General features: G+C 35.7%; 1 protein-coding gene across 2 annotated transcripts in view; it reads left to right on the top strand.

Moving 5' to 3' along the window:
* Nucleotides 1-11,271, top strand: part of LOC110109943 — a 37,775-nt gene extending 26,504 nt beyond the window's left edge. For both annotated transcript variants that reach the window (XM_020841171.2, XM_020841173.2), the window contains one exon: nucleotides 10,987-11,271. In XM_020841171.2, the coding sequence (XP_020696830.1) occupies nucleotides 10,987-11,115 (129 nt within the window). In that variant the 3' untranslated portion in view covers nucleotides 11,116-11,271. The remainder of the gene's footprint in view (nucleotides 1-10,986) is intronic.
* The last annotated feature ends 980 nt before the right edge of the window (nucleotides 11,272-12,251 follow it).

Raw genomic sequence — 12,251 nt, 5'->3', positions numbered from 1 at the left:
ATGTAAATTAAGATAGTTCCAAATAAATAACACATTTTGAGAGAATTTGGTCTCGGCGTCACCTAAATGATGTCCGATCGCGAAATGGACTGCGTCATTACGACAGGAACATCAGCAATTCCCTATATCCACTATTAATTTGTCTAATTTTGATATTAGACAAATTTGACACGTTAAATGATGCAGTTGGCAAAGAAATCGAGTATAGACCGAGGCAATTTTTGACCGATTAAATCATGACCGTCACTTTGTATCAAGACCTTAATGATCAATCATTAATATGGATTCATTTTAAAAAAAATTGTAATAGAAAATCAGAGACTAAACATGAAAATGTCAAAATCCAATTAAATGTCATTCAATGGTGATACCTCGTCGAGATCTCGTCCCTTCCGACAAATCCTACCTAGCTGGTCGCGGCTCCGTCATTAAAGCAAGGCAAAGTCACGTTGATATGAATGACAAGAAAAAAAAAAAACAAATCCACTTGAGCTGTGTTATATTCCCCACGTCTCCTATTTGTCTTCCGCTCCAACAAAAGAGTTATGATTCCACCTCGGGTCATCAACACCTGCCCTCTTCCTTCTGTCTTTAGTCTCTGCTGAAGCCTTATTGATCTGTTCAAGTCTTCCAGCAAGTCGTTCCCTTCCACGTAGACCAAGCTCACCCCCTCCAAGTTCAATCGACCCAGCCTGTCAGTTCCAAGCTGCTACCGATCAGCTCTCCTAGGCGAGTCTTCCGATCTACCTCAAACAGCCAGTGGTTATTCTTAATCTAGTGATCAATTTCCACACTACCCAGGCTTTGGCATCTGCCGCTATATCTGATCTTCTCGTCACTGAAAAGCCCACCCAAAATCCCATACGCTATTCTATGTCTAGTGCAGATTTTGGCAGCTCAATCCTTCTATAAGTTGCCTTAAATCCTTCCCAGACTCCATTATACATGTCGCTATATCTAAATTTAAACGAATGTTTAAAACTCATTTTGAACTTAAAAAAAAAAAAGGCAAGATAACTTGAACTTGTACTTGGACTCAAACTAATTTGGATACTAAGTGAAGTGAACTCGCACAAGACTTGGAACTTGAACTATAATGAAACTTGAGTTTGAATCATAAAATTAAGCTCTCAATAAGGGTTAAAGAATTATCATTCCAAATTGCAAATGCTAATCAAAGAGGATGATCCATCCGAATCTCATGCAACTATGCAAGCAAAGATTCATGGTGGATACAAAATCATACAATCCATTCAGAGGCGACAAATAATTTGAAGATCAATGAGTAATCAGAAGACTCATGATAAATTGTTAAATACATGGTTATGAGCTAATGTTAGCAAGGGAGAATATAACATAAGGGTATACAAATCATCTTGATCATGGATAATACATTCATGAAGAACATATGAAGAACAAACTCTACATGAATACAAATGATGGAACTCCAAACACATACAATGACTTATCTGTGAATAGTGTAGTGATTCGCTCATAAGCAAAGTTTGGAGATCTGTCAACGTCTTTATGATGATCATGATGAATATAGAAGCCTGCAATAATTGTTCATATCGCTTCCAATAAGACCATCACAAGTATACATGTTTATCCCTTGCAAGTATAAGGGTTAAACATATGATATACATTATAACTCAAGATATACAATGAAGCCTGATACAAGAAACATATCACAATCACAGTAGCATATTTGTTAGTGATGAGCATCGACAGGTAGTGGACATGGTAGTATTATGGAGTCAACACTGACCAATATACAAGTGACTAGAACAATCCGTTACAAACATGAGACTGAGGTGCAATGAATAACACTATGTTATGCAAGAAGTCAATGACAAATCACTTGCATACAAGATATGAAAAGGGGTAGATCATAAGTACGACAGGTCTCCAGTGCATATGAGCACTCGGGTGAAATATTGTTTGCAAACAATGACAAAAAGTCCTTTTCTGTGAAGAACAATATACCCGTAGACTGCAATCATCAACTGACAAGAAAATGTATTAACCCTTTCGTGAATAATAAACATGGCAGTCTTATATCCAAATGAATGTCAATATCAACATACAAGTGAATGTACTAAGCTTTCTAAAAATGATGACAATAGACATGGGGCAACTACGATAAATATCCTGCAAACACTAGGAAAGCAAAATGCTTTAAGGCAAAAGATAGAAGATCATAACAAAGGCAAATACTTACGGGTCCTTATAAAAGATCCACCGTATACATTACATATCATCCACAAGAAGAAATGCAGAAAGGGTTGTAACAAATACAGAGGAAATCTGGCTGATATAGTGGCCTATAGTCAACATCAACTTGCAGATGAACATAATGACATTTGCAAGAAAAGTACACTGATATGTTGTAAGCAAAGGTAGAGGATATACGACAAGTGCGGGCACCTACGGGTTGTTGTAGGAGACTCGTCACGTGCACAACATGTGTTGTGGGAGACCCATCATAAGCCCAACACACTACCTATAAGCAAAGTTCAAAAGACCATCAACGAATATATAATTCGCTTACAATGCTCCAACAATCAACCATCATTCAAGAGCCATCAAATATTTCATTTCATTTCGAATGGATGAAGATAGTATATAATAACCACAAACTCCCACAAGTTGCCATAGAAGGCCCCTCACACACCCAATATATTATTTATAAGAAAAGTATATAGTGATTATAATAAATACAAATATCTACGAGTCATTGTAGAAGATCCATCATACACTCAACATATCACTTACGAGCAAATACAGAAGAGAACTGCAGCATATACAAGTTGTCGTAGAAGACTCGTCAAATGTCCAAAACACCCCCGCATATGCGTTGTAGTTTGTATACACATAGGTACGCAAAGGGGGTAAATGTAAACAAATACCCATATGGGCCCTAACGAGCGTGTTATTGGTACACATGTGGCGTCTAGGGATGCTGCGCGGGTCAATAAATTTGAACCTAATACTCATAAGCAGGTAAATAAAAGTCGACAATTTTCAACAAATAATTATAAAATATCCTCAAACACCCGTATGGGCCCTAGCGAGCATATTATAAGTACACACCTGATGTCTAAGAATGCTGCGCGGGTCAATAAGTGAATTCAAGTTCGAATCTGATCCTTCTATGCGGATCAATAAGAGTTGACAAAGTTCAAACCATCAAACAAATATATGGTAGTGGTGACCGGTAGATTTATCTTAATACATTCATATTAGACCCTCAAGACCTATAATAATGAGAATTCACTAATAAAGGAATAAATCCTATGAACCCGATTCTCTGTCGGCAGCTCGACAGAGTTGATAAGGTTCATTCACAAAATGCTAATATTTTTAAATAAAATGATCCCAAACACCTCGATGATGGCCGTGTTGAATGAAGATCTCAATCAGAGGGGTTCACAAATAATTTCTAATGCCCTCAAACTTCTACAAAATTTAAATATCTTCAAGTGACCTCAAAGTCACCCTGATGATGACCGTGTTGAACGAAGATCTCAACCGGAGGGGTTCACAAATATTTAAAATGACATCCAAATACCTACAAAATTCAAAGCCCAAAAAAAACATAAAAAATCCCAAAATTCAAAATTTTTAAAATTAAAATAATCCATATGACTACTTAAAACAAAAAAAAAAACTCATCCACCCTCTGCAACAGTTTGCCGGGGTGGATAAATTAAAGTTTACCTCAGCTCACATAGAGTCAATGTCTAGTCGAAAATATCACTAGGATACATTCTCAAATAATCTCCTTCCAGTAACGATGTGGTATGTATCCTCTGACCGCAGTTTTGTCGCCAAATGACACTGCATGATAAACGGTTATGATCCGGAGCCCTCTGAACAGAGTGGTTTTGCCGCCAAATGGCACACCGAAATACCGATTATAGCCAGAGTTAATATACTCCTTAGTGGCTTCAAATCCTTGAGATATGAATCAATAGGGTATAATAGATAGGTCACAAAGCCCTTTGTTAGCTAAGGTGGATTGAAATTTGTCCCCTTAGACAAACACTCACCCTAGGTTTACATGGTCCCCTTGGATGAAGCAACCCATGGCTGCCGACAAGGATCCTTCTGTTAGGTTGGGTCGACTACCTCCTCTGACTAAGTTGACCAGGGACCACAATGGTCCGGGATGACGGAACCATGGGATCTTGATCGGGTCCATCATCTATTCCCCCACCATCCGCTTTAAGTGCAAGATGATGAAATTTCAAATTTTAAATATCAAATTCTTTCCTAATTCCCAAATCCAAACCCATGCTGCTATTATATGTCGGATATCGCATATCTAAGGGTTATTCATCGACGACTAGCCTTAATCAAAAGTTCTCTCTTGTGATCGGGAGGGGTAATTAACTATAGTGGCTTGTGCCTATAGGAAACAAGAACTCATATGATTAAGTCCTCATAAAATGAGGACAAAATCTCTGGGTAGTGTCTTATCTACAAACTCATCTGCCTTTCCAAAATTTATCCCGGAACTTAAATCCATTAAAACTCCCCTCAAAGAAAAAGCAAGCAGGCGAAGGTCAGGGTCGAATTTTCGGAGCCCACACTAGTGTAGTTAAGCTATAGTAGCAACAAAATCTAATGAGTTAAGATTTAAATGTTATTCATAAAATGAATTTTTTTAATTCAATTTATTAAATTTTTTTTAATAATATTTTAAAATTATACAAATTATTTGTTTATCACATTTCATTATATTGAGTCCCTGCACTTTGAAAGTATGAGATAATATATCAAATTTGATTACTAATCAACATCTTTCATTTTGTGTTGAACGGACCTTTAGAACACTCCTTTTCGCTGTCTAGTTGGGATGTGGTGTCAGCATTCAACTGATAAATGCTATTATTAACATCGAAGATTTCTGTGCCACCATTCAATTTGGACTACAATTCTCTGCAACTACTGCAAGGGCTGCCGCCGTTCATGTATACATAATGGAGACTAAAGTGCATGCCAGGAAACCTCATCCCATTGAAGCCATCGAACGTCGTGTGCACATTTGCCAGGGCAACGAGTGCCACCAACCAGAACTTCCATTGATAAAAAGGTCTCCCATAAGAAGATCTATGCTTTTGAAAGGATGTCCCAGTCAGGGACCCTAGTCATGAAGAGCGTTGTAGTTGAGAAACACATTTATTTGGTGCCCGCTAATACCACCAGTGGTGCCGATCGGGTTATCTGTGCATGGAAGGAATGATGTTGTGGCCTCCATCTGGAGGAAAGTCATCAAGAAGGTAGAGGAGAATGATGAATGATGAACTATGAGCTCAACAGTTGCTGCTAGTCCACCCATCCACATTGCTAACCCAGGAACCAGAAGCGAGTGTTCCTACCTGGAACAAATTTACAAATTCGAAATGGGTAAAAAGGAACAGCTCTCCTAGTGAGCTTAAACAATCATTCTGAGAGTAACAACCCCAAGCCCCGACTCCTTAGAAGAAGAAAGAGCCTAAGACTTTGTCCGTCAGGGTCCACGGGGTTGTAAAGGTCTCATAGGAAAATGGGTTGATGAGAAAGAGGTACCTAAGGCCATTGATGATTGAGGCTAGGAGGACCCCACTAAGAGAGTTTCCACCTATGGTAACTCAAAAAAAAATTGAAGTCAATTTCACCGGAAGAACATCAGGGTGTAACACTTGGATCACGGGTCAAAGAATCCACCGCCGAAAGGGTCCAGTGAAATGACAAATAAATTTGAAGGTGAAGGTCTCATGAAAGAAGAGTACTTAGAAACAAACAGGTACGGGCATGACATATGGTGTAGCCTCCCAGAGATCCGCCCCCACTGACAAAAATCATTAGAAATGGGTCCCGTAGGTCTCAATTAATAATTCTTTTGATGGTCGATACCTTGGAGAATCCTCCAGGGGATCCCATCATCAGCCAACTGGGTCATCCCAAAAAGAAGCTAGTTTTGACCGCAGCCCGTGAATAGAAGAGTTTTTTGTGCCAAGTAATGAACTAGATATTCAGTGGTGATGCCGCTTAGAGATTCTAACACAAGAAGATGATGAGCAAGATGAGGAAGTGACCATGGAGGTTGAAGTGGTCTATATGTTGTGGGTTATGATGATGAGCTGCCACTTTTGTGAGTATACCAGTGACAACATGTGGTTGGATCCACCAATGGTAGAGATGCTGACTCCTCGGAGAATGAAGAAGTGGAGGAATTTGAAGAGAATCCTTTGCTTGCTGATGCTACTACACTAGCAGAAGCACAAAGGAAGATGCGTCGTCAAATGAAGGCGTAGGATAAATAAATAGCTTAGTTAAATGTCAAAATGATTGAGATGATGACGTAAATAACCATGACCATGATGATGTAAAGAAATATCACTATCAATCCAGCACCTATACAACAAACCAATCATCAGGCGTCAAGTAGTGATCTCACGTAGTTTCTCTCATTTTCTTTCAAGTACTTCATGCACACTACGAATTATCTCATAACAATCTTACAAAAAACTATATATCAATTTGTACCATTGATGGTTATCTCATAATCTTATTTTTTTTTTTTCTAATTCAACTAAGAATACGACAATCACTTGTTGCATGCGTAGTTATCGATAATAATTAACTTAATGGAAACCACTTTTGCACTATCCCTATATGCATCAACAAATATATATTTTAATTCTATATCCACCATTATTCTTGATTTCTTCCTAACCTTCCCAAAATATATAGTTTTATCATTCCTTGTTGTCTTACAATTTCCTTTTCCATTTGTATTTATTAAAAACATGTTATATTTATACTTCTTTTAATGATCTTGCATTTAATTATTTAGCCTTTTTTTTTTTCGAGGGCCCTAAATACCATGCATCAAGTAAAGAAATGTTAATTCCTTTTAATGACGTCTTACAATTTCCTTTTCCATGACCATGGGTTAGAACATTAGCTTGACTACTGATTACAACCACCTAACAGCAGTTCTCAATCTTTTTCATCCAAGCATGAGCATGACAAACTCAATCAAGCTTGTATTAAAAATTAAAAAAATATGAACGTTTATAAAAACCTATAGAAGTTACATTTATCGATGTATTTTACACTATTGAAACCAATCCGCATATTTTTCAGTATGCAGACTGCCAAAAATAATCTAAATGTAATAAAGAAATCTATTGTTAAATTGTAAACTCATTTGAAGGCCTTAACTTTATAATATTAAAGTTGAGCCCTTCAAATGTTCTAATGATTTAACAACAAATTTTTTTTACCCGAGGAAACTTTATAATACAACAATAACAACAAACTTTTACCCCACTGTGTTCAGCTACATGAAATCTTTTTTCTCCATTGTGACCTATTAAGAGTTAAATACTCATCTAAATCTAATAAAGAAATGCCAATTCTAATATTTTCTAAGTCTTTTTAGGTTTACCTTTATTTTTCTTGACTTAAGTCAAATCTATTACATCTACTTTCCTAATTGGGTCATCGGAAGGCCACTGTTTTATGTGATCAAACCATCTAAAGGCGATTCTATCTAATCTTATCTTCCACTGGAGCTGATCCAACCTTTTCACGTATATGCTCATTTTGTATCCTGTCTGAGTAAAGCCACTCATCCACCTGAGCATCCTCATATGTGCAACACTTAACTTAATATTATGCTTCTCTTTTAATGACCAACATTCTACAACATTAAGTATTGTAGGTCTCACTACAATCTTATTGATTTTTCCCTTAAGTTTAAGAGGGACTTTTCTATTACACAACAAGCTCAATGCATTCTTCCACTTCAACCATCCAACTTGAATTCTAGTAATAATATCCCCAAATATTTCACCATCACTTTTACCCAAGATATCTAAAATGTGTACTCTTATTAATGACTTGATCGCCCAAAGTCACAATCCTCCCATTAGATCTATTATTACTAAAATTAAATTTCATATTTTCAGTTTTATATCTACTCAAACGAAAACCTTTAGATTCTAAGGTTGACCTCCATAGTTCAAGTTTATCTTCAACTCTATTCTTATCAACAAGAAAAATATCATCAACAAAAAGCATAAACTAGGGTAAAACTTTTTGCAAATGTCTAGTGAAAACATTTATGGCTAAAGCAAAAGGATGGGCTTAAGGGTGATATGTGATGTAGAGTGCGTTTGGGACGGCTGCAGTTGTCCATAAAGTAGGTTACAAAATTGTTGTACATAAAGTTGCTTTCAAAAATTGATGTACAAAAAGCAGTTCATTTTGTTTTGGAAGTATAACTGTCAAGTTGCTGTGCTGCAGCTGCATAGGATTAAATTACTTTTATATCCTTATATATTAAGATGAAAAAAAATAATGTAAATGTTAAAATTTTCAAAAATATTATATGCTAATAAACTAAGTATTCTAAATAAAAAATTGTATCGATTTTTATGAAATATTTTATACCTATTAAATACCATAATATAATTTCCATAGTTGAAATTGTTCGTGCATCTTACGAGCACGAGCACCAGTGAATACTTCTCTCTTCTTCTTTATCGATCCCAAGAGTCTATGGCCGCCATTATCAACTTCCTCTGCTTCTTCCTCCTCCTTCTATCCCCTTCACTTTCCCTGGTCCCACCTCCCTCCTTATCGACCCCGCATCCGCCTCCGCCCTCCCCCGCCGCCGGCATCTCCGGCGGCTTTCTCTCCATACTACACTCCACCTTGAACCAAATCCAGCAAGTGAGCACCATCGTCTCCACCTTCTCAGGCACCTTCGGCGGAGACCACCGTCTCTCCTCTGCCATCTCCGACTGCCTCGACCTCCTCGACTTCTCCTCCGACGAGCTATCATGGTCCCTCTCGTCGTCTGGCGCAGCCACCACCGCTGTCGTCAACTTCGACACCGGCGACCACCGCGTCGACGTCCGATCATGGCTCTCCGCCGCTCTTGGAAACCAAGACACGTGTAAGGAGAGCCTCTCCTCCACCGGCAGCGTCATCGCCTCCCTCGCCTCCTCCGGTCTCGACACCATTATTTCTATTTTATCACAAGGAATCCGGCAGCTTCCCGGTACGGCGGCAACGGGATTTACGTCATTTTGTTTCTCTTTTTTTTTTTTTTTTTCGTTCAGGAATGAGCGAATATTTGCAGCGGGTGGATGTCATTTTTCTGTCGGAGGCGGTGCTGAAGGCTTCGGACGACGATAGCGAATATTTGCAGCGGGTTTTATGTCATTTTTCTGTTGAAAGCAGCGGACGGCAGCGGACCACGGGAGATACCGAAGGGTCGCGGGAAGCAACTAGGTGCCGCGAATTTTTTTCTGCCGTGATTCTACCGCAATGTCCCAAACAATGGTTTAATAACTTTGTATAAAGTAAAGCAGCAGCACCGCCGTCCCAAACGCACCCGTAATCCAACTGAAATAGGAAAATACTTGGTCAAACCACCTTGTGTTTGAACCAAAGTCACAACTCCTGCATATATATCATTAATGAATTGAATATAAGCATTATTAACCATTTTCTTATGTAGAACTCTCAATACCATTTCTCTTGGAAATTTATCATGTGTTTTCTTGTGTGGGTCTTTGGATCTCTGAAAGGATTTTGCTTATGGGATTCGAATGCAAAGAGTACGACTGCACTGTCCCGTAGGACAAAATGATCGTAGTCCTTTACACTCGACATAAGCAGGCCGATGGAAGAGTAGATTTTTATAATAAATATTCTTATTTTTTATTTTTTCTTGCACATTTTGATTCTATCATAAACTATTTTTATTATTATTAATTTTTCCTTCGATATTCCAAGCACATCTTTTGCAACATTCTTAATATCGCTAGCTATTTTTTTCCACAAACATTAGCTTCTTGATGTACATACAAAAATCTTAAAATCTTGAATTTTACTCTAAAAATATTTTTCTGAATATTTTTTAAATGCACTCATCTAATCCTAGAACAACGATTTCTTTTATTTTTTATTTTCTGCCTCTTCATCTTAAATATTAAAAGAAAATTAATGTTATGAGAAATAATCATTAAGCAACTTCTATGCATATCACATGGTGGATAAGTAAATGATCCAAACAAAATATTAAAACGCATATGTTATTGTTTTAAGGATATTGAATAGTTTGCATGCTTTGGATCTTACTCCTGATGGTGCTAAGTCAAGGCCGATTTATTGTGCATTACATAAAATCATGTTGTAATTGTATTGAGACAAGACCATCAAAATCACTTATCAACTGAACGATGACATACCTTGAAATAGAAAAGAGAAAATGATCAAAATGGTTATTTTAACTATTTTTGAAAAATTAAATGATCATCAATTATATTAAACAATCATTTTGATCTCTCATCTCTTTAAAGAAAAATCAAAATAGTCTTATCATGAGATTATTTTGATTTTTTTTTTTTTTAAGAATTTGAGGGGTTAAAATGACCATTTAATATAATTGAGAATAATTTTGATCATTCATAAAGAATTAACAGATCATTTTGATATTTTTTTCCAAATATAAAAGAAAAACATCTTGTCCTAAACTCTTAGTAAGCCCTAGTATTCTAGCTTATGTATATTTATTTCTAAATTTGTGTAGGCCAAATGATATAATCTGATAATCTGATGATCTTTTTCTGGGACCAATAAATTTTCAGAATCGTTTATAATTTCTTCTCTTTTTGGAGAGCCTACTTTGAGAAGCCATGGAAAGTGGGCCACATAATTCCTCTTCTTTAGGAGAAATTATTCTGTGCGGAATCCGAATGTATTCGGAGATAAATCCGGACGCGTCATGTCACCTGATGCACTGGGCCCCAATGATGTGGCCTGCCCGGATGCACTGGGCCCCAGTGATGTGGCATGCCCGGATTCGCCTACGAACACGTTCGGATTCCGCACTGAATAATTTTCCCTCTTGACGAATACAAGTTTTTGTATTTTTCCTGCAGCAAACTACATATGATTGATACAAAGTTCATTCTTCAGGTGGTTCATTTTAAGGGATCAAGAAAGCGTTTAATGCTGGAATCTTGGAATTATTATAACAAAACTTCAAGCATTCCTGATATGCTGTGCCTCATATTGAGAAGCGGGAGAAGAAAGTACGATTTTTAAAGTATAAGTTCAAATTTGTAAGCCTGGAAGAGATTAATGGCCTGCATTTGTCTTATCTTGTTCTTTGTTCTTTCCCAGTTACAGTTTTAAAGATGCGGATATTTGGTGAATGGTGAGCTTTTTAAGTATTTAATAAGTTGTTTTTTGAGAAGTTTATTTAAAAAATGTGGTTGAAAATGAGTTTTTAAAAGCACAAGTAGGAAAATATAAACTATTGCAAATGAAGGTTTTGTTTGGAATAATTTTTTTTATTGTTTTTTAAAATAATTTTTTATTATAAAAAAAATTTTAGTTAATTTTTTTTATTAAAAAATTATTTTAAGCAGCAATAAGAAAGTATTCTTAAATTAAATGAAGTTTAAGTCTTGGGCTTCTTTTGGGACGACTTTCTTATTATTTTTAGTAAGAAAGTCATTTCAAACAAAGCCTTAGGCTTGGCTTGGGGCATTTTTTTACTATTTTTAGGACGGCTTTTTAGTACCAAAAATTTTAATTCAAAAGATTTTTTGCTAAAAAGTTATTTTAGAAAGCAACAAAAAATTTGTAAGATAAATTATATATTTATTGATATTTTGTTATATCATAGAGTGGAAATTGCACATTTTTATATTTTAAATCAAGCATTGTTTGTGTTTTTATCTATCAATAAAATCTAATTTTTATATTCTAAAAAATTCCTATATTTTTATATCTAATGTAAATGGAGTGGGCAGTCCATTGGAAAAATTTTGTATATGAATTTTTTGATTAAAAAATAAAAACGAGTCTAAATTTATTTTAAAATTAATATTTAAAAAAAAATATCTTTGAGATCTATTATGTTCAAAATTTTAGTTGTGAGGATAATATCATGTATATGATATATATTATATCTTAATATGATCACTATGATATAAATGCAAAAATATGAAAATTTTTTTTACGATTTTTTAATAATTTAATTATATTGTATAACGGTTAAATTACATCTAATAAATTAATTATATTGTCTAATAATTTAATTGTATAGATAGATAATATATGATATGTGAGATTAATAATATTAAAATAAGCTCATCCTCTATGCAAATCTTTTTGTCATGCTTTTTAATTTTGACTTCGTTTGGACAGTTTTCTAAATGTTTTTTAAAATAGTT

This window comes from Dendrobium catenatum, unplaced genomic scaffold (genome assembly GCF_001605985.2).
Source record: "Dendrobium catenatum unplaced genomic scaffold, ASM160598v2 fragScaff_scaffold_650, whole genome shotgun sequence".
Lineage (NCBI taxonomy): Eukaryota > Viridiplantae > Streptophyta > Magnoliopsida > Asparagales > Orchidaceae > Dendrobium > Dendrobium catenatum.
Note: the sequence above shows the minus strand (reverse complement) of the source record. Positions and strands in the feature narration are given on the sequence as shown.